Source organism: Neophocaena asiaeorientalis, unplaced genomic scaffold, assembly GCF_003031525.2.
Source record: "Neophocaena asiaeorientalis asiaeorientalis breed wild unplaced genomic scaffold, Neophocaena_asiaeorientalis_V1.1 scaffold30, whole genome shotgun sequence".
Taxonomy (NCBI): Eukaryota; Metazoa; Chordata; class Mammalia; order Artiodactyla; family Phocoenidae; genus Neophocaena; species Neophocaena asiaeorientalis.
Genome location: NW_020174923.1, coordinates 15,835,240 through 15,858,068, shown reverse-complemented (window position 1 = coordinate 15,858,068; position 22,829 = coordinate 15,835,240). Strand labels below are relative to the sequence as shown.

Sequence of the window (22,829 nt, the reverse complement as noted above, 5' to 3'; positions counted from 1 at the left end):
GGCCCAGCCGCTCGGCGGCACGTGGGATCTTCCCGGACCGGGGCACGAACCCGTGTCCCCTGCATCGGCGGGCGGACTCTCTCTCAACCACTGCGCCTCCAGGGAAGCCCCTAACATATAATTTTTTATTTTGATTCTTTTGGATATGCTTCCTCTGGGCTGGGTTCCTATATTTATATATACATATATTTCTGATAATTTGACAAAATATTTCATATCAATAGGTGTCAATTCTTCCTTCCCATTTTGGAATACAGTACTTTAACAATAACCACTGCTGTCACTCTGATTATTATCATAAGCAATCCAACATTTTAAGAGGTTCACTGATGCACAGCCATAAACACAATATTTTTTAATGCATACACCAGCTGAATAAGGCATGTTTTTAAATTTTCTCCAATATTTAAGACGGAATTTTTATCACAGGTACTGTATTTCTATTACTTCATTTTCTGAAAATGGAATAGGTTCATTATTGACTTATTAAATACCTCTATTTCCATAATGATTTAGAAGTTGCTGTTCATATTAATTTATATTATTAATATAGGAATTACTATATGATCGTTTAATATTACAGCACATTTTAAAGTATCTTTTATTTGTCTTACCTTGGGGTTAATGGGCTAAGAGCAGCTGGTCCTCCTAATAAACTTCGACCAGTTTTTGGTTTATTTTGAACTTGTTTAGATAATATGGAAGTTCCTGTTCCAAGAGGGACAGTATCTGGTGAAATTACAGCTGAATCAATATAAGACACTGAAGAATCTGTATTCAATGAGTACTTTGAATTGGAAGATTCTAAATTCAATCTGTTTAATTCCTGAAACAGAAAATTTCTACCATGTCATTTATGATACATTATTTAGTTCAGATCATTGATTTTCATTTTCACAATATTTTGAACACTAGTGTATAATACACTTACAATTGTGTCCTGGGGTGTTTCTGTAAGAACTGTCTCAGGCTGTCTGTGAGATAAACTATGATTAGATACTAGTGTTGTGCAAGAGTTGGGCAGACAGCTGCTAAAGTTCTGTAAAGATGTTAATTTAAATGTTTGGTCAGGATCTGGCTTTTCACCTGTGAAGGGGAAAAAAAAAAGTTTGCCTCTGAGGAAACAAAGGTTAAATTTTTTTTTCAAGCATGCATAAATCAGTGGAAATATGGCCTTATCCAAAGTTTTAAAGTTCTTCTGTTTCAGTGAATCAGATTTATCTCCCAAAAGCCCATCCATCAATTTATCGTAAAAATTTACCCCTAAGATAAAGCTGTAAATTCAGGAAATAAACTAAACCACAATGACACTGACTTTAAATATAATAAATCACAGAAGAATGCAGATTTCTGTGTTTGTTTTAAAGCAGAAAGCAAATAGATCTCATTTTGCTCAAGGTAAGGAGTTGAGGGTGAAACCCCGTAGAAATCATACTAAAGTTTTGAGCACTTCCATGTAAAGACACAACAATGTTTTAAAATGATCCTTCATGCATCCTGGAACATATATACTGAGACACTCTCCCCCCATATTATCCAGGTCTTATTTATAGAACAGTTTCTGCTCTGGGCATTCTTTTAATTTCTTTTCTTACCCAGAATGCTGTTTTGGCTAGTGTTATACTCACAATACAACTCATTCTAGAGGACACAAGAATGGGCACATTATTCCTAAAACATATGATTCTACCTTATTTCTTGTTCTCAATTTTAAAAACCCTTAGCTTTGAAAAATACTTTTCTTGTGGATAATTTGTATCACTCTCCAAAAATTAAGCAGGGGAAAAAAAAGAAGAAGAAGAAATGGAAGAACCCTCCCGTAGCCACCTCTACAAGCTTACCTATTTCACATAGTGATTCAAAGGGGGACCAGAGGAAAGGATTTAAACTAAGGCTCTTTTGGTAACATTCTGATCCTTTGGCAAGCCGATCTGTCTTGCTGTAAAGACAAACAAATAGATTAGACAAGCTATAAAATCTAAAACATCTATTACAAAGAAACTTTTGATACAGAAAATTAGGTAAATCTTATATAAGTTCTGAGAGTACTCTGCTAGATTCTTTCTTAAATTATCAATTTTTCCTTCTTACCATCCTCCAACCTCTATTATTTAGGGCAGTTCAAGTCAAAAGTCAGGTAAAAGCAAACAGAACATGAATTGAAAGGAATGTTAACAAAATAAACAAGCTATCATAGCCTTCTTAAATACTATATTGCTTTTAATTTCCTGTTGGATATTAGAATTACTGAGGAAATATGGAAAACACCCAAATATTTCAGTCTTATTGTTGATTTTAAATATAAATCCCAGTGGTAATTTTGAAAGTGAATTAAATGCTTCAAATAATAGCACATTTAAATGATCAGATTTTTTAACAAAGTAGAGGTGGTAGCTCTTAACTTAAAGGAAAATTCACGTTTCTTTCTAAATTGGGTATATAAAGGCTCACATTTAGAATATAAACAACATTCTTGGGACTCTATATACTTGAAACAATCTGGAAATTATTAGAACAGCATTGTTGCCTCCCTAGCTTTTATTTTATTTTAAATTAATTAATTATATTTTATTTTTGGCTGCGCTCAGGGAAGCCCGGCAGGCAGATTCTTAAGCACTGCGCCACCAGGGAAGCCCCTCCCTAGCTTTTAAATGGGGGAAGATGGGATTGAGGGTTAGTGAGACTTGTTGGAGCTTTCAGGTTAAAAAATATTATTCACCTGGTCTAAGGTTGAAATTCTTCATTATCTAATGGAAAAAAATTAAGATACAGCAATTTTTCCAAAACCCTAAGGTTTTATAAGGACCAGATGGCATCTAACCAAGATTTTCAAAACAACCTTCAAATTAAACTATCAGTTAAAACATAATCTGTTTATGTGCTGTCAGTGTATCTCAGAGAACTGAAAAGAAGACCCCTTTGGGTAACTATATATTGGTGTGCCTTACTTTCAAATTTTGCAAGTGAATAGAAACTAGAATAAATGATGTAATAAAGACAAGAAAATACCACTAGTTGAAGACTATCTAGCTTCCCACATTTGCCTAATTTGACCCAATAAACACATAGACAAAGAAGGAAGCAGGAGCAGGAGGCAGGCTTTCAGAAAATGTAAGTTTTATCAGTCTATATCTAGGATTGCTTAGATGAAATTTCTTAAAGGAACAATAGTTGTAACAAGAATAATATAATCATTTACCATGGATAGAGGGGTAACTTAAAAATAGGAAACAAAGCAAAGACATAAAAAGAGTATTTTTTGAAAGTAATAATTAGGAGTGGAAAGTGTCAAATCAATGCTCAGGAACTTTTAACATAAGGCCATGAAAAGAAAAGTACAGTGAAATCTCAATGTTTGACCTAAACTAACTCATGTTATACAGCCCCCTCATTGCTTATATAACTAATTATGGTTTGTCTATTTCTTTACCTTTTTTTTTTAAAGATTTTTTTTTTTTGATGTGGACCATTTTTAAAGTCCTTATTGAATTTGTTACAATACTGCTTCTGTTTTTGTTTTGGCTTTTTGGCCAGGAGGCATGTGAGATCTCAGCTCCCCGACCAGGGATTGAACCTGCACTCCCTGCACTGGACAGCGAAGTCTTAACCAACGGACCACCAGGGGAGTCCCCAATTTATTTATCTTTCATGTGTGCTCTCTTGCAATTGATTATAAGCTTTCTGAGGACAGGAAATTAGATTTCTCATTTTTATATTACCTCTTTCCTGTTTACAATAGCCTCACCCCCTTGCTTTGCTTGTACAATATATCATAAAATACTTTTACTAATAATTTTTAAAGTTGCATTGAGGAGAATATATGAATTACTTAAATGGCCAGAAAAGTGGTGGACGAACTGATGAAGCAAAGATAAAATAATTCAAGAAAAAATATTATGAAAATGTAAGAGGTGATCATTTGTGATGAAAATCCTCTTCTCCAGTATTATGTAAATTATATTCTCTTTTTACATTAGCAAAAGGTAACTTTTCTTAAACCTTTGATAAGTTGGCAAGGCTGATTTTTATAATAAGCCATGACCTGATTAATAGACCATAAAATAAATGTAAAACAAAATGTCTGCTAAGAAGAGATTAGATATACACACACATGCACACACATGGATAGATACTGGTATGTATAAATATTGGGTTGGCCAAAAAGTTCGTTTGGGATGTTACGGAAAAACCTGAACAAACTTTCTGGCCAACCCAATAACATAAAAGTTAACTGGTGAAGAAGCAAGATGTGGGCTTACAATAACCAAATCTGGGAGACAGATCTCTGTTCAATAGAGAGATAAAAAGGGGGAAAGATGTAATAAAATTAAGCTGCCTGGAGTGCCCCAACTTTAGATGGATTTTTTTAAAAACTAAAACTCCGAAAGAAGTTTCCCAAAGAATTGGGGTTAAAAAAAACTATTTAAATGGCACTGGGAAGAAATAGGTTAATCTAAGAACCAAACTTAGTATCAGCTGTGTCCTAAAGATGCACGTTTCATGTGGTATTGTAGACAAAAAGACCAATGATTGTCTACATCAAAATACTGGAGATAAAAGATAACCTAACAAGCTGTAGCTTCAAAACAATAACACATGGGTTTCTAGATTATGGGGTGCAACTTTGGTCACAAGACAGGTGTATGATGACTGAAATGAAGCGCCAGTTTTTGAAGCAGCGTTGTGCCCCATTGGATACTTAATCTTTTAAACTTTATGATGAATAAAAATAACCCACCCTTATTTCTCTGAGGAAGGGGAAAAACCTTCCTTCTTCATGGTTAGGACTTGATAAAACTGCACCTTCAAAAACTTTTAAACAAGTGATCTTGTTTTAAAATAATTAGTAATATATATATAGCACTTTTGTGATTTAACACCTTCCCTTACTTTGTTTTATTAAATAATGTTATATAAATGATATCGTAGTGTATGTAAAATTTTGAAATTGGCTTTTTTCACTTGTCATAATGCCCTTGAAATCCAAGTTATTATGTTTATCAATCGTTTGTTCCTCTTTATTGCTGAGTAGTAGTTCATTGTATGGATGCAGTTTTTTTATTCATTCACCCACTGAATTTGAGTTGATTCTATTTTTGGGCTTTTACAAATAAATCTGCTACGAATATTCATGTACAAGTACCATTTTACATTCTCACCAGCAATGTATGAGAAATCCCATTGCTCTGCATCCCCATTAGCACTTGATATTGTCAATACTTTTAATTTTAGCCATTTTAATAGGCATGTAATAGCTTCTAATGGTAGTTGCTTTTCCTTAATGGCTAATGATTTGGTACATCTTTTCATGTGCTTATTTACCATTCACATACCCTCTCTGGTGAAGTGTCCGTTCAAGATTTTGCCCATTTTCTAATTTTCTTATTATTGAGAAGTTAAAAGAAACAAAAATGACTCTTCTATCAAGTCTTTCCTAGTTACCATCTTACCTCTCTTCTTAACTGGGTAGAACTGATTATTCCCTCATTTGAACAGAATACTGCTCAAATTTTATCATAGCACTTAAATTGTGATGATAAAAATTTATAAACTTTTGTTTACTACTTCTTTCCTCCTACACTTTATTATAAACCTTTTGGGGATGGAGAGGAGGACAGTGAGTTATTTATCTTTACATTCCTAGTGCCAAGTATGGTGTCTAGCCATAATAGGGGACGGATCTCAAAGTATTTCGAACAAATGACAAGAATCATAGTTGCATGAACTAAATCCATTACTCCAAGTCCTTCTATTAAGATAAATGAAGATATTGGTATTATATCTTTACTTACTCCTGTTCTCAAAAGAGTGGTGCCATCTGAAAATGAGCCCCAAATTTCAGTCAAATAATTTATTCTGTTCAAAAAGGTATTTTCAAGGTTTTTTTTAAAAACTGCTATTCAAACTAGCCTCAATTTACCTTAGAACAGATGCTAACCTAATTCTTTAGATAAGCAATCCTCAATCATTTCTCCCACATGCAACAGATGACATTTACACATGAAATACCCTCCCATGGGCAGTTGAACAATTCCTGTTACCTAATTACTCCCCAACTCAGAGTATTTCAGAATAAAAATCAGTGAGAACAATATTACCATAGTGATAACTCTGAATTCATTCTCACTTGCTTTTAAGAGACTTAATTTAAAATAAATGTAAATAAATTTTAAGATTATTTGTAAAATCACTATCATTTCAGCTACCATCATAGGAAATTTGTCAAATTCATTATGACATACCAGATGGGAACTGCTATTCTTTATTACTGAAACATGACTTCATGCCTCTTTCTAAGGAGCAGTGGTGATATTTAATATCATAGAAAAAACTTCACTCTTTGCTTCTTTTTCCTCGGTAGGTCACATGAAGATATTCTCCTCACCCAAGGTAAAAAAAAACCCACATGCGCACTCAATTGTTAGGTAGTGCTGCTGTAGCTATTTATCATTAAAGCAAAGTGGACAGTCATAGACAGGATCAAAATCTCTACTGTTTTACAGGTTTAGCAAGATCACGGAACTACAAGACTGTGTACTACTCAACCAAATGCTATTTGATAAACACAGATCAACATAGGTTTTTTTAAAACCACAAAGCATTCTAGTACTGGAAACAAATTTCTGGTAATTTGAATCATTCTTACTTACCAATATACATGTCCCAACAATGAAAGAGTAAAGCAAGCTGAATCACCAAACTCAGTAACAATATCATCATGGCTTTTCTGCTTATTAAACACTCCACCAGATAAGATCTGTTCCCCTTCTGCAAGCCTTTAAAACACAAATTTACACATTAAAAAAAAAAAGTCAATATAAAAAGCAGTGTGTGTAAAGACATTCTTCATTACTAATGTACCTCTTACTATGGAGACAAAGTAAATCTTAAAATTTCAGTATTACTTTTAAAAACAGAAACAGTTACCTTTATTCTCTCTACGTACAAATCTAGTCTGAGCAACATACACATTACTCACGTCAAAAGAAACGGAAGACCATTATACTGGGGGGAAAATATGAATGGTTCTTCATTAACAGATGTGGCGGTCCTTCTTAATTCTACAATTCCTTGAAGTATGAATTTGCAAGCAGGTTAAACAAGACTAACATATTAATTAAAAACTGCATACTTAATGGCCTCAGTTATTTTTAGGTTTACAAATAAAACCTGAAGAGCACTTCATCTCTATTTATCAATTATGTTTTCTTGATATAGAAAATTACAAATGTTCCCCAAAGGGAAAAGAAATTTGCCTGATTTCACTATGTATTTTTAGCATATCAGAGTTTGTAATGGTTTGTGTTTTAAAGTTTTTTCCAAATCATCATGTGGAAAACTCTCAAGTAAGCTTACATAGTATATCCGAAACATAAAACTTGATATCTAAAGTTCTGTTACTATCAGTGGGACTTTTTAAAAACTATAAATATTTATAAATGGGATAAGAATGTCTAATATAAGAACTGGCTTAAGAAACTGGTAAATTAAATAAGTATATTTTAAAGAATTTAACATTAGAATCTTTGGAGTAGAAATAATTCAATAACAAATGTCTCAGAAATTTTATATATATTTTAGCTAGCTTTAATTTAAAAGTCATCAATTAGACACTGGACAAATAAAATATTTAGCAGACTATGGAGACTTTATGAGGCTTATTTGTATTCTCTCACTGTAAATCTACAGACTAAATACAAAGGCTTTTACAATTATCTGTTTAGTCACCTTTACCATTATTCCATTTCTCACAGCACAGAAAACAGTTTGACAGAATACAGCTAGCTAAATCTCTAGCTGCCTCCAGATTCAGAATATGGACAGCTGACTTGGTTGAACTGTACTGTGCAAAAGAAATGTTCTCCTGAATCTGCCTCCTTGCTTCAAAGGAGTAATGGCTCCCAAACAGAATGATCTTGAAAGGCAAATAATTACACAACTATCTAGACACAAGGGAGCATTAATCTCAGATGAACTGGTAAGTTAGGTTTTCAGGCTTATTCCAACTGGTCTAGCAATGAAAGCAAAGGAGAAGAAATAACACTTAGGATCATTTTAGAAAATGATTGGAATTAGTTATAACAGGTTTCTCCAGAGTTAAATTCTATTATTTATACCATAACAATGAAATCTCTCCATAACAAAATAATAATGCCATAAGCAGCAGGGTAAACATTTCAAAAGTTACTGAAATAGACAAACCTCTACTATCAAAAGAGGGGAGAAAGGGAGTCAGTCAGAGTTTAATCCATCAAAAGAATTTTATCCAGAATTCTACAGTGTAAGTAGAACAAAATTAGATAGAAAAGATTTAGAAACTTACTTGCTGAGATCAACACAACATTTTGCAAGCAGGTATTTACATTGCGGTGTAGTACAACTGTGTCCTTTCAAGAGTCTATATGCTTTATATGCCTTTCCTGAGCGGTAATAACAGGTTGCCAGTAAAAACAAGGCTTCTTCTGAGTGTACTAAGAACACACACACAAGAAAAATTGGCTATTATTCAGTATGTTGAATGGTAATCATTTTCACCTACCAATAGGTAAACAAGTTTAGCAACAACAAAAAAAATCAGGCATGTTATTTAATACAAAAAACAATTTATTAATTCAAATTTGAATTAAGGACAAATACTTTTCTGACAGAAAAGTTAGTTCCCCAAGGAACCAAGGAAATAATACAATGAAGACAATTGTAGTATTCTCTGTAAATCTTTAAGGAAAGCAAACACATGCACACAACTACCCTTAAATAGACTACCAGAAAAGCATCTTGTTTTTATGTAGTATTTTTCTAATAGACTCTTTGAGAGGACAGAAGTCAAATTTCATGAGAGGGAAACTCAGGGTTATAAACGTAATTATCAATCTGTACATTAAAAAAAGACCAGATTGGAACACAAACAAACACAAAAAACCAACCCACTTACTTCTAACACCAAATATACACTAGAGTATATTCAAGATAATTTAAGAAAAAGGAAAAAAATTTCTAAATTGTGAATATCCACACTATTTAAACACTCAATTGACAGACTTGACACCTGTCCAGTAACAATAATTAAACTGCTCTTTAATGACAAGAGCAGAATTATTTATCAACCGCTTGCCTTTTCTTTACATTAGGAAATGCCTTCGTTAATGAAATGTGGCACTTTTCCCCTTATTTACTCTCTTCCAAACTGACCATCACCTCACTTCTATCCTCACAACCTCACAACCAATCCAGATAAGAGTTTTTTTTTCTTTTTGGCCACGCCACGTGGCATGTGGGATCTTAGTTCCCCAATGGACCAGGGATCGAACCCGTGCTCCCTGCAGTAGAAGCACGGAGTCTTAACCACTGGACAGCCAGGGAAGTCCCCAGATGAGAGTCTAGAAAGGTAATAATAAAGGGGATAGAAAGAAAGAGGGGAAAATCTGTTCTGTGCTTCTAAAAATGGGTTATGTAATAATATCAAGGCGCTGAGGGATCATCTAAGCCAGTGGTTCCTGAAGTGTGGTCCCTATACCAGCATCAGCATGACTTTGGAGCTTGTTAGAAATGGAAATTCTTGGGCCCCATATCAGCTCAGACCCCTAAAATCAGTAATTCTGGGAGTGGGGACCAGTAATCTGTGCTGTAATAAACCCTTCAGGTGATTTTGATGCATGCTAAAGTTTGAGAATCACTGTTTTAAAGTACAGATAAACTTGCCACATCTTCCTGAAAAGTTAACTCAAAGATGTGGGATAAAAAAGTAATTTGAAATTTTCCTGTTATAAAGATTTTCCTTTTTCTTTTCTTTACTTTTCTTTTCTTTCTTTCTTTCTTCTTTTCTTTGCTGCTGTTGTTGTATGTCATGTATGTGCAAGCAAAACCCAACAGAACCCTTCTTCTCTGGTCCATTTTATTTTTCATGAAATCCTAGTATAAAAAACAGTGTACAATAAATGACATGTAGTAAATGATAAGAAATTTTAGCATATATGTGTTAATAGGATCTATAGTAGTATCTGTGATTCAGAAGCAAAAAAATGAATGAGGAGCTCTACTGCAGTGGGAACAAACTGTTAATTTCATTGAAATACAAGTGCTAATTCACATAAGTTTGAAAGTGTGATTTCTTATAGATTTTGCAAAGGCCTAGTTTCTTGTCATCTAAAAAATTAAGCTTTTAAAAACTAGTTATACCAATAAACAATGGCTCCCAAAAACTAGTTCAACTTTCAGCTAAAAAAATGCTTTATCAAATGTTTGTTTACAAACACTTATGTTTAGGTCCAATTTTCACTGTAGTAAAATTTCCTAATACTGAAACTCCTCTTCTTACAAACAGGTTAGGCTTCAAATATAGGTTAGGTCATTTAATAAAAGCCCAAAATAATTAAGAGGAGCTTAAGCTTGCATCCTTCAGGGACATTTCCATCAAATGGGAAGATGAATTTGTCCCTCAGTGCTTTCACACACACAATATTTGGTATAAAGATACCAAATATTGTGTGTATGATTCTAGTGTCATACTGCAACTACTTTTTTGAAGTGTGATGACTTAAAAACTATATGTTTAAGTGAGATTATAGATTGGAGGTTTAAACAAATCTTAAGCTTAATGAAACTATAAGATAGTGAAGTAAATCCAGAACAACTTGAAGGGTTGTAAAACACATGGAGAGACATGGGTGGTTTTTGAGGCTTCCCAGAAATAACCTGACAGCCCCAAACATAGCTAGTGAACCAGCAGTAAGTGGCTATAATAAATCTAAAAAAGGTAGAGTTCTGACAAATAGATTTCATCTGGAACAGTAACGCCAACTGACTGACAGTGGCTGCCTCAAGTACTAAACTCAGAAAAATTCTAAGGTTGATCATGGCTTTGCCAGTAAGTGTGCAAAGATCAAAATACCAGGATCTGGAAATAGTTATAGATTGTCTGCATGACATTTATTTGCCATCCTTTATTAACAGCCTTAATTAAAATATGTGATTGGGAATTATACGGTGCATAATATACAACTGGCCCTCTGTAGCTGCAGGTTCTGCACCTGCAGTTGGTTGAATCTGCAGATGCAGAACCCATGGGTGGTCCTGAGATGGCTGTGTTTTATAAACAGGAATAAAGTAAACACTGATTCCACAAAGTTACTCTTAAAGTAATACTGATAAATCAATCATGTACGAGTTAAATTAAGGTACATCCATGTGATTAAACACTCTACAGCTGTCAAAAAAAAAAACTGACAAAGATTTCCAGGATGCATTGTTAGGTGAAAAAACAAACAGGAAGTTACAGAACAATACTGAAAGTCCTCTTCTTACAAACAGGTTAGGCTTCAAATATAGGCTAGGTCATTTAATATAAGCCCAAAATAATTAAAAGGAGCTTAAAGCCTGCATCCTTCACATACATTTCCATCAAATGGGAAGATGAATTAGTCCCTCAGTGTTTTTAAATCAGACAGACACCTCTTCTTCATGTTGGCTTATAATCTAAATGAGCAGCCTTTTCCAAAATGCACCAGTTTTGGTAAGACTTAAAAAAGTCTGTTGAGGTGAGTGTTCTCTACCTAGCCTTGATAAACTCTACAAATACCACAGAGAACTCCTTAGAGGTTAGAGTACTCTGCTTGCCACCCTGTCAAAAACTCTGATGTTATAAGTATTCAAAGGGCATAAAACCTATGGAATCATCTATGATTTGTGATACACATTTCATCTTTTTTAAGATTTTTTTTGCTGTGGACCATTTTTAGAAGTCTTTATTGAATTTTTTACAATATCACTTCTGTGGGTTTTTTTAAAATGTTTTGTTTTTTTGGCTGCAAGGCCAAAATGTGGGATCTTAACTCCCCCATCAGGGATCGAACCCGCACCCCTTGCATTGGAAGGCAAAGTCTTAACCACTGGACCACCAGGGAAGTCCCTACACATTTCATCTTAATTATCTTTTAAGTTCTCACATCACCTACAGACAGTATAGCACATGGATTAGAGTAATGACCCTACAGCCAAACTGCTTGAGTTCGGATTTTCACACTACCACTTATTAGCTATGTGACTTATTAGGGCAAGTTAACTTCTCTGACCCTCTGTTTCTTCATCTGTAAAATAAGGATATAGTGATACCTACTTCTAAGTACTTAGTGCTGTTAGAATTAAATGAGTTAATATATACGTACTTTGGATAGCACCTGACACATAGTAAGAGCTCTAGGTGCCATTATTAAATTATTATTATTGACCTTCTAAATTTGCAATACCTGAGTAGTCATCTGACATTCATGTGGGGTATATATACACGACACTGAGCCACAAACTCAAGTAATTCCGTTTTATCACTTTTTTTGCTGTTTCCAAATGCCTGGGTGCTGTACTTTACATATATGATTTGTTCCACCCTTCAGAGTCATTTCTGTTGTTGAACACTTCACCTACATATACAACTTCAGTATTTTAATACTATTTTTAATTTTTATTTTCTCTATATTTGTTCACCTCCTAAACTTCAGTACTAACTCTGGTTTTATACTTGTTGTATATGATGGGGGTTAATATTTTTTAATACTTTGAAAATATGCTTGGAGTAAATACACCACAGATAAGAGGGCTGGAGGAACTTTTAAAAGGCTCCTTAGTGTTTGAGGGGGAAATGGCAATATATAAGGAGAAAGCAGACAGCCAGATTGTGCAGGGCTTTGCAAGCTATGTAAAGATTTAGGGATAAATTATTATAGCTATTATAGATCTCTAAAGCGTTTTGAGAAGGAAAGTAAAGAGAATGGGTTGATTTGGGAGGGGGAAAGGGAAGCGGCAGGAAAGAGTAAATATGGGAAAATCAGTTAGGAGCTTTTCTAAGACATATTGGTGTCAGATTACAGTGGGAACATTATGAATCCAGTTTTGCATGAATTGAGTTTGATGTATGTGATGTTTGTGTGAAACATCTAAGTTAATGCATTGAAATAGTTGAGTCTTGGATTTAAAAAGTTCGTTGGGAAGACGAGAGTCTTAATTCACTAACACCTAATGAAAATGAAAACTATGATGATTAAAAAAAAATAGCATTGGGAGTTCCCTGGTGGCCTAGTGGTCAGGATTCCAGGCTTTCATGGCCGTGGTCTGGGTTCAATCCCTGGCCAGGGAACTGAGATCCCACAAGCTGCACGGCACGGCAAATGAACGAATGAGTGAATGAATGAATTGAATATATAAATAAATAAAGAGAATATTAAAACAAAAAAAGCATCATCTTTTTCACCAGTAAGAATTTAATGATGACAGTAAAAGAGTACACCAATGGGCCAGATATCCTTTCTGTCCCCCCATATGACAAAGTGACTTTAATTTTTAGCAACAAGATAACATTTATCAAATTTTCCACAGGCAATGGCCTAAAAATGATACAATATGCCATATCTTTAGAAGTATCTGGAAAACTTCCCTCAATGATGACCTTAACATAACTGTGTAAGTAATTTTTTTTAAATGTTGCCATTTGCAGTCACATATTTCTGTGAGTTTGGGCTCTCAATATAATGGTTAAGACAGAGAAGAGAACCAGATGCTGAACCTTTTACTCTGATTCAGTTCTCTTCAACTAAGCCCAATTTATGGAAATCACTATACTCAATGCAATTTCTACATCTGGCCCATTAATCATTAAGACAGGTAGAAACCTGGTGAACAATGGTCTTAGTTCCTTCATTTCTAAAACGGTAATAGCAATGTCTATTTTATAGGATTGTTGAAGACTAAATAAGGAATTAATATTAAGTACTCAGAGTCCTACTACACAGTAAGAAATCAATAAATGGTAGAATTACTGTTTTTATTATTGAGCTGGGATAGTATCTGCTCCCATTGCACTTAAATTCTAAAATCTTCCCTCATAGAAATATAGTCAAACAGAGTAGTTAGGTTCTATATTGAGAGAAACTAACAATGAGCAACTTTCCAAGTGTTAAGCACTGTATCAGACACAGGTAGAAAGAGGATTAAACAGCTTTATGTGGATTAATTTGGAATCCTGCCTCAATTCTATGGGAAAACCTGTTCATCTAAATTTGAAACCACTAATTTGCAATCTTTTGGAACCTAACTATAATAAACTAGAAACTGCCTACCCTTTAATAAACAAATTTAAAAAAAGAAAGAAGTATAAGTCAGCAAAACATGGGGGCTGCCTAGGTATCAATGAAAATATATATAAATAGATTATCCACAATCAACCTTGCTTTTACATAATCGAGCAGAATAGGGCAATCTATTATATTACCTTCTTTCTAAGCCTCTCACTGTTCTAAACCTTTTCATTTGGACCTCAGACTTCTGCTCAACAAATCTTCCCTCACTTTCCTCACTGAACTCCTGTTCTCCCCTGAGGACCTGTCGGCACTCCCAAAGGGATGCTAATTCCCTCCTATCCCACAGTAAGGTTGGTTTCCTCCTTGCTTCTCACAACTTTTTCCAAGCATTACCCTTTGTCCTTCTGTGAAACCCCTTCCTCCTGAGATTCATACCTTCTCCTTATAACTCTCAGTTACTAAATTCAAGACATTCTGCTTCATTAACGAAAGAATTCTGCACCTCATTCACAGTCTTCCTCTCCTAAGTTATTCTCATATATCTCCCAATTCAACTTCATCTGGACTTCCAGTACCTCTCTAAAACCTCTTATTTACCAATCCCTTCCTGTGTTAACTTTCCTATGTAGTTTACATTTCCTGGTCCACATCTTGCCTGTATTCTTTTTTTTTTTTTTTGCGTACGCGGGCCTCTCACTGCCGTCGCCTCTCCCGTTGCGGAGCACAGGCTCCGGACGCGCAGGCTCAGCGGCCATGGCTCACGGGCGCAGCCGCTCCGCGGCATGTGGGATCTTCCCGGAACGGGGCACGAACCCGTGTCCCCTACATCGGCAGGCGGACTCTCAACCACTGCGCCACCAGGGAAGCCCTTGCCTGTATTCTTAATGTTCTTATCCCTTGTCCCTTTTTGACACATGCCTAGCAAACCCCTAATATCTACCTTCTATGCCTGCAGTTGGGTTACTAAGCACTTTATTTGAGTAAAATCATATAACTGAGCAGAAAGGTTCCACAACTAGTTCATGCAGACACACACAAAAAAACTCACCTACAATCATAAAAAAAATTTTTAAATTTGGTAAGTAATCCAATGGGAGGTTACTCAAAAAGTGGGAAAACTGAGTTAAACACTGGAGTAAAAAGAAGGCAGCACTGTTCCTGGTTAAGAAGGCTTTAAGATAGTAACATGTCAGTACTTGCTAAATTAATTCATAGACTTATATAGGTCAGCACTGATCAAAATATTTGTGAAATTTCAAAGCAGTAGTAAAATACACATGAAAAAAATAAAGAATTAAAAAAAGGTTAAAGACTTCTTAGCAAAGAAAGAATTGGAAAAAAAATGATGGGAGATAGGTGTTATTAGATATTAAAAGACAATATAAAGTGTTAATAATAAAACAGTATAATACTGAATTAAAAACAGAAAATTAACTAATGAAAGAAAGGAGAGGTTCTGTGGACAGAGCAAAACATTTTTAAAAAATCTAATACATGAGAACCTGTTGTATAGCACAGGGAACTCCACTTCGTTTTACAGCAGAAACTAACACAACATTGTAAAACAACTATACCTCAATAAAAAATAAATAAATAAAAATTTTAAAAATAAAATAAATTTAATATAAAACCAAGTAAGATACCATGTGGGGCAGGGGGGAAATTATTTAATAAATAACATGGACCAAACTAAGTAATAATACTATGATAAAATTTTTTTAAATATTTATTTATTTATTTGGTTATGTCAGATCTTAGTTGTAGCAGAAATTTTTAAAAACTTTTTTTAAACTACCAAGAACTGTATGTTTATTGAGTTGCAGAAAGATGACAATTTTCCAGCTATTGGAGCAATAGGAGAAAGTTTAAATGACACAGCTGATGAGTTCAACTACATAACAATTTAAAATATCAGATTAATAAAAATCAATAGAATTAAGATTAAAAGGCAAAGAATCTGGAGCAAATATGCAATAAACAAAGATACAGCTCACAGAAATAGGAATACATTTAAAATAAACACTTGAGAAAATACCCAGAATCCTTCACAGTTACAAACATGCAAGACAAAATACCTCACAATTTTCCAGTAAGCAAGAATACATAATAATGGTAAATCTGATATTGATAGGACTATGAAGGAAGCCTTACACTATTGGTGACACCTTGATTATCACACCTCTCTCTGCCGCGTGGTTATCAACTGGGCAAAAAGTAATTTGTTGTAGAACTGATCACACCTTTTGACTCATAAATTCCATTTTAGAGTATATAACCCAAGGAAATGACTTAAAAGAAAAGTTGTACATAGTTATCTATCTTAGCATCTTAGAAAGAGGATTATAATAATTAATGACAGAAACAAAACACATTACCAGCTAATGTTTACTGAGCATTTATTACCATGCCAGAAGGCTGTGCCAAATGCTTTAAATATACTACTTCATTCTTCAATTCTATGAGACGGTTACTATTATCTTTATTTTATAGATGAGAAATATGAAATAATCAGACATTAAGTAACTTGCCCACAGTATACTACTGCATGTTTAAGTGACAGGGTTAGGGTTTGTACTAAGGCTGTAGGCTCAAAACCCATGCTCTAAGCCACAGAATATAGACTCTAATAAAAAACCTGGGAAAAAATACCTAAAGACGGGAACATGATTAAGTAAACCATAGCGTAAAACCCAAAGCAACTCTACACAGTTATTAAAAGTAGCATATAAGGAGCTACACAGACACTTGGAAATATTTTTATGAACTAGTGTCAATCATAAAGATAAAACAAAAGGGATACCCAGGGGACTTCCCTGGCAGTCCAGTGGTTAAGACTCCGTGCTTCCAATACAGGGGCCACGGGTTCTATTCCTGGTCGGGGAACTAAGATCCCACATGCCGCGTGGCGTGGCCAAAAAAAAAAAGGAATACCCAGAATCTTGTTACAGTCATAAAAAGTGATGGAATTCCATATATTTTATTCTTTTACAGTTCTATAGAAATGAACAGATTACAAACCTTCTGCATATAGTCGCTCTGCGAGGAAAACTGCATCTCTGTAAGCATAGTGGTTTAGCGCTTGCCATATAGCAGCCTGTAAGTGGAGGAAAAAGAACATAAATATACAAACAGAGAGAGTTTCAAGGTAACTCTTAGCACAGAGCCTTGCATATAATACTCAAATTAACATGTCTAAATTAAGTAATAAAACCTCACTGCCCACAGTGCAAACTCCATAACGTATTAGATAAGGCTCTTCACTGTATGGCTCCTAACATATCTGAATTTACTCACTCAACTCCCCATGAACTTTTAGACCTCTGTGTCTCTGTACTTCCTTTTCCTTCACTGGGGAATGTGGGCTCCTTCACCTACCTCCTCTTATAAATTCCTCATCCCTATAGACTCAGCTTAAATAATATCTACTTCATAAAGCTTTCTTCACTGGAGAGCTCTAATATTCATTTATTCAATAAATATTTACTGAGTGCCTACTATGTGCCAGCACTTTCTAGACTCTAGGCACACAATAAATAACGAGTAGTTTCTGTTCTCATAGAGTGCATTTTAGTGTTACTCCTGTCTAGATCAGTGGCTATCAACCCTTTCTTGTGGTGCTCTACCTCAAATCCACTGAATCACAATCTCTGGAAGTTGGGATTGAGTTTAGATATCCTTATTTTTAAACCTTTTTACTGATAAGCATTCAGGGTTCAGAACGATTCTTCTACTTTCTAGGTAAGTAGTTCTGTCTCCTTTTATAGTATACTCTTTTGAAAAACTTATGAAAGCTATGGACCTCCTCCCCAGAAAAAAGCACATAGACATATATACAGGAAATGAGTATACAGTGTGTGGGGTTCACAAATATCTTGGTTCGTTAAGAATCACTTGTCTAGCTGATGGGAGACAGTATTAGAGCCCAATACATAAAAGGTGTTCAATAAATATTTATGGAATTCAATTCAGATACTTGAAAGGGGAAGAGACAAGTTACTGACCTAGAAACGTGCTTTCTCTTTTGCATATTAGAGACTACAGCAGTACTAATACCTTGAGGAGCACTGCCGCTGCCAGGACTAGGAGAGGTACTCCTTGTTTGAAACTCAAAAAGTCTTTCACCATACAAGGTCAGAAATGTTGGGTAAGTATACATGAAATAACAATTGTACTGGTAAGTCAATCTGGGTAAGTTATGGATTTAAAAGATTTTAATGGGCTGGTTAGTGAATCTAACCATCATTTATAGAACTGCACATAAAGAAAAGTACCTAGGGTCTATCCCCTCTTTCCTAGTCCCAGTCTGTAACAGAATCTTCTTTCCTGTAAACTTTTATTTTCCTAAGTGGTTTTTCTACCTACAGGCTACAATGTAATCCATCCTGTCCCAGAATTCCTCAAACAAAAACATCATCACTGCTAAATAGGAGACAACAGTGAGAGGCTTGGGCTCAAATTCATGTTCCATGACTTACTAGTTCTGTGTCTTGGGCAAGTAACAATGTCTCTTAAGACTCAGTCTCTTAATTTAAAACATAAGACTCCAATAAAGTACACAATGGTTCCTAGCACATACCTAATAATTACTCAATAAATTTTAGCTGCTGCCCTCATCATTATCACTATCATGTCTTCTTCCCTGATCAAAACTTGCTAATGATTCCTCTTGGATAGCCTCACAAAGTTTACACAATAAACATCTACAGAACAAAGCTCCATCAGTCCCTAAACATCAGCTGTATTTTCATATTTCAGAGTCTTCACCTCTGTTTGGGCTGTCCTTTGTCTTTAACTTCTATCTCCTGAAATTTGTCATCCTTTCTTCAAAATTCAGCTTACATGGTCTCTTCCTTTCATGAAGTCTTCACTGATCTATCCCATGCAATATTAATTACTCCATCCTATGAGGTCCTGGACAATTTTGTTTATACTTTTTAAAAAAATATCAGGCTTTTTATTAGATTTGGTTATATTATTTGGTTAACCAGGTTGCAACTTCTTGCGGGCAAAAGCCAGATTCTATTTTTCTCTATAATTCCCTGGTTATCCTACTTAACTAAGTTATTTCCCTAGTTATCCTAGATAACTGTCTTTAAACATAGAGAATGCTCGGGCTTCCCTGGTGGCGCAGTGGTTGAGAGTCTGCCTGTCGATGCAGGGGACACGGGTTCGTGCCCTGGTCCAGGAGGATTCGACATGCCGCGGAGCGGCTGGGCCCGTGAGCCACGGCCGCTGAGCCTGCGCGTCCGGAGCCTGTGCTCCGCAACGGGAGAGGCCACAACAGTGAGAGGCCCGCGTACAAAAACAAAACAAAACAAAACAAAAAAAAACATAGTGAATGCTCAATAAAGTTTGTTGAATGAATGTTTTAAAACTCTGAATCTATTTTCCACTTACTGACCTGTAAACTTTTAGTAACCCAATCTGGAGGTAAAATATAAGATATTCCTATAAACATTATTAAAACATTAATGTTGGCAATATAAAAAAATACAAAATAACATCCAGCTGTTTCTTCCTTGATACAATAAGCAAAACATTATAAAGGAACCAAGAATCTGGTAAGGAGATAAGGGTCAGTCTGACCAAGGGGTTGGAATACATCAGATTTGGGGGCAATAAAATCTCTCAGTGGTGTGATCTATAAATACCTGGAAGATAACCAGATTTTTCTGGTAAATGGCAGCTGAGATCATGTCTCCATACTACTTGGATCATTTTCCTTATCATCTTATTCAATATGCCTGCCACCTCTGAAATACATCATTCATCCATTTGGTAAATATTTATTGAGCATCTACTTTGTTTGCTATATGATCCTGATTGCAGTAAAAACAACAACAACATAAAAAACTTAACCAATTTGAGAAAATCAAGTTCTTCAGGTAGGCTGCACAAAGCCTTAACATTTTGAATTTTCAGGTATTTACTGACAATGAGAAATAAGTCGGGTATTATTCTACAGGCACCTATCTGGTCATTGTCATTGTGCTCACTGTGCTTTTGTTTTCTTATCAAACAGTCAGAAAGCTGAACCTTTGAACAAAAATATGTGGTGTTAGCAAGGAGTGAATATAATAGCAGGTTTTAAACATACTACAGAATCACTGCTATCTAATCTGTATTTCCTCTATAACACAGCAAAGAGACAGATAAAAGATAATGCGATAAACTGTGTTTTCCTCAGAGAATTTCAACATTTGGATAGAATAACTCAAAAAAAAAGTCATTCAGAAAACAACAGCTAAAGGGTATTCAAACCTAATGTGACTCAATTATTTCTTGAATACTTAATATGATCTCCACACCTCAATCCAAGGCAGATAAAGATCCCTCGGACACTAATCTAGATGACCAAATCAATTCTCTGAGCTTTAGCTTTAATCATCTGTAAAATAAGGATAAAAATACTTACCTCTGAGATAAGCCTAGCACAGTGCCTGGCTAAATTCTAAACCCCCCAAAGAACTGATCTGGCCTTCTGGTGTTCTACCAGACCATATATGACCTAGGGTTCTGAAACTATGCCTATAGGTATCTTTCAAAATGATACTCATTTATTTCATTTTATTAAAAAATTTTTTTTAATTAATTAATTTATTTATTGGCTGCGATGGGTCTTCGTTGCTGCGCATGGGCTCTCTCTAGTTGCAGTGAGTGGAGTCTACTCTTCGTTGTGGTGTTCAGGCTGCTCATTGCAGTGGCTTCTCTTTCTGCAGAGCATGGGCTCTAGGTGCGTGGGCTTCAGTAGTTGTGGCACACGGGCTTAGCTGCTCCGAGGCATGTGGGATCTTCCCGGACCAGGGCTCGAACCCGTGTCCCCTGCATTGGCAGGGGGATTCTTAACCACTGCGCCACCAGGGAAGCCCCGATACTCATTTAAATTAGGCAACTGCAGTAATAATGAAAGGAAGAAACTTAATAAACATTTACTTTTTTTTTTTTTTTTGGTGTGGCATGTGGGATCTTAGTTCCCCAACCAGTGATCAAACCTGCGCCTCCTGCATTGGAAGCTCAGAGTCTTAACCACTGGACTGCCAGGGAAGTCCCCTAAACATTTACTTTTAAAGGCAGACCATTTTTTCCCTGGATTACTTTAAGAGTGTCTTACTTAGCTCTTCTGAATTCTTTTCTACCCTATGATCCATTCTCTCCCTATGAGCTTTTCACAAGTCAGATCTGATCATATTACCCCTTTGCTTAAAATCCTTCAATGGCTTCTCACTGTTCTTGATGATAAAAGCAAAAGCCACCAAACTAGGCAGTATGGTATAGTCTGTACCTACCTCTTCTGTTCATCTTGCATCATATTTTCTCATGCTTTCCATGCTACCACAACGACCTTCTTTCAGCTCCTCAAATCTGCCATGTTATCCTTCTGCCACAGGTCCTTTAAACATACAGTTCATTTTGCCTGGCACACCCCCTTCCTTTCCTTCAAAATATGCAAATTCTAGTCATTCTTTGGACTTCTTTCCCAGGGAAGGCTTTTTTAGGACACCCAGATGAGGTTAGGCATCCTTATACACTCTGATGACACCAAGTACCTTTCCTTTGCAATACTTCTCACTGTTTTAATTTTACACATATAGAAGAGTATGTGAATAATGTCTTCCTCACTATAATATAAACTCTAGAAAGGTAGGGACTACATCTGTTTTTGCTCACTATATACTCCCAGCATTTATTATGTACTTTTTTTTTTTTTTTGCAGTACGCGGGCCTCTCACTGTTGCGGCCTCTCCCGTTGCGGAGCACAGGCTCCGGACACGCAGGCTCAGCGGCCATGGCTCACGGGCCCAGCCGCTCCGCGGCATGTGGGATCTTCCCGGACCGGGGCATGAACTCGTGTCCCCTGCATCGGCAGGCGGACTCTCAACCACTGCACCACCAGGGAAGCCCTATTATGTACTTTTTAAGTAGGTGCTTTAACCAACTTATGGTGAATGAATAAACAAATGGCCTTTGAACTCTGGCAGTCCTCCCACTGTTAGCATTTTATGTTAGTCTTAGCCTTAAGTTTTTCTGTATTATTATATGTCCAATAGTTAAGGATCTCTGGAAATCTTGAAGAAACTCCATGGTACATAGAATTATTTTTGTAATGCAAATAATTACCACCTAATTACTCCTTTATAAAATATGGGGATTTCCTAAGAACCTACTAAAAGAACATGGTGAGGAGAAAGAATATACCCAGGATTTGATGTTGGAGACCTGTGTTCAAATGTGTGTGCCAGCACTTTCAGCAGTGTGACTTTGGGGAATTATTTAACGTTTCTCAGCCTCAATTTCCTCATGTGAAAAATGGAACTCTATTTTTGGACTTGTGTGGGTTAAATGAAATGATATGGTGCTCCTAGTATACTGACTGGCACACATTAGGCACTTAAAACCTTTTGCTTTTCCAGCTCTTAATATAAACAAATTCAATAAATATAATTTATAGTTTGTGTTATGTAACATCTCTCATTATATCTGCCACAGTTGTTTATTTTGTAACATATAAGCCACACACACACACACACAAAAATAGATTCTGAAGAACCTAGGGCCAGGACAGGAATAAAGACGCAGACGTAGAGAATGGACTTGAGCACACAGGGAGGGGGAAGGGTAAGCTGGGGCGAAGTGAGAGAGTGGCATGGATACATATACACTACCAAATGTAAAATAGCTAGTGGGAAGCAGCCGCATAGCAGAGGGAGATCAGCTCGGTGCTTTGTGACCACCTGGAGGGGTGAGATAGGGAGGGTGGGAGGG

At 35.7% G+C, this 22,829-nt stretch overlaps 1 protein-coding gene across 5 annotated transcripts in view; it reads right to left on the bottom strand.

The window, feature by feature from the left end:
- CDC27 (cell division cycle 27) overlaps positions 1–22,829 on the bottom strand; it is a 58,095-nt gene that overhangs the window by 28,697 nt on the left and 6,569 nt on the right. For all 5 annotated transcript variants that reach the window (XR_003005405.1, XM_024760750.1, XM_024760752.1 and 2 more), the window contains exons 2-7: positions 17,085–17,160; positions 8,324–8,471; positions 6,651–6,776; positions 1,842–1,939; positions 932–1,086; positions 615–826 (exon numbers count right to left, since the gene is read on the bottom strand). Coding sequence is in view for 4 of the 5 variants with exons in the window: in XM_024760750.1 (XP_024616518.1) it covers positions 615–826; positions 932–1,086; positions 1,842–1,939; positions 6,651–6,776; positions 8,324–8,471; positions 17,085–17,160 (815 nt within the window). In the remaining variant the exon portion in view is untranslated. The remainder of the gene's footprint in view (positions 1–614; positions 827–931; positions 1,087–1,841; positions 1,940–6,650; positions 6,777–8,323; positions 8,472–17,084; positions 17,161–22,829) is intronic.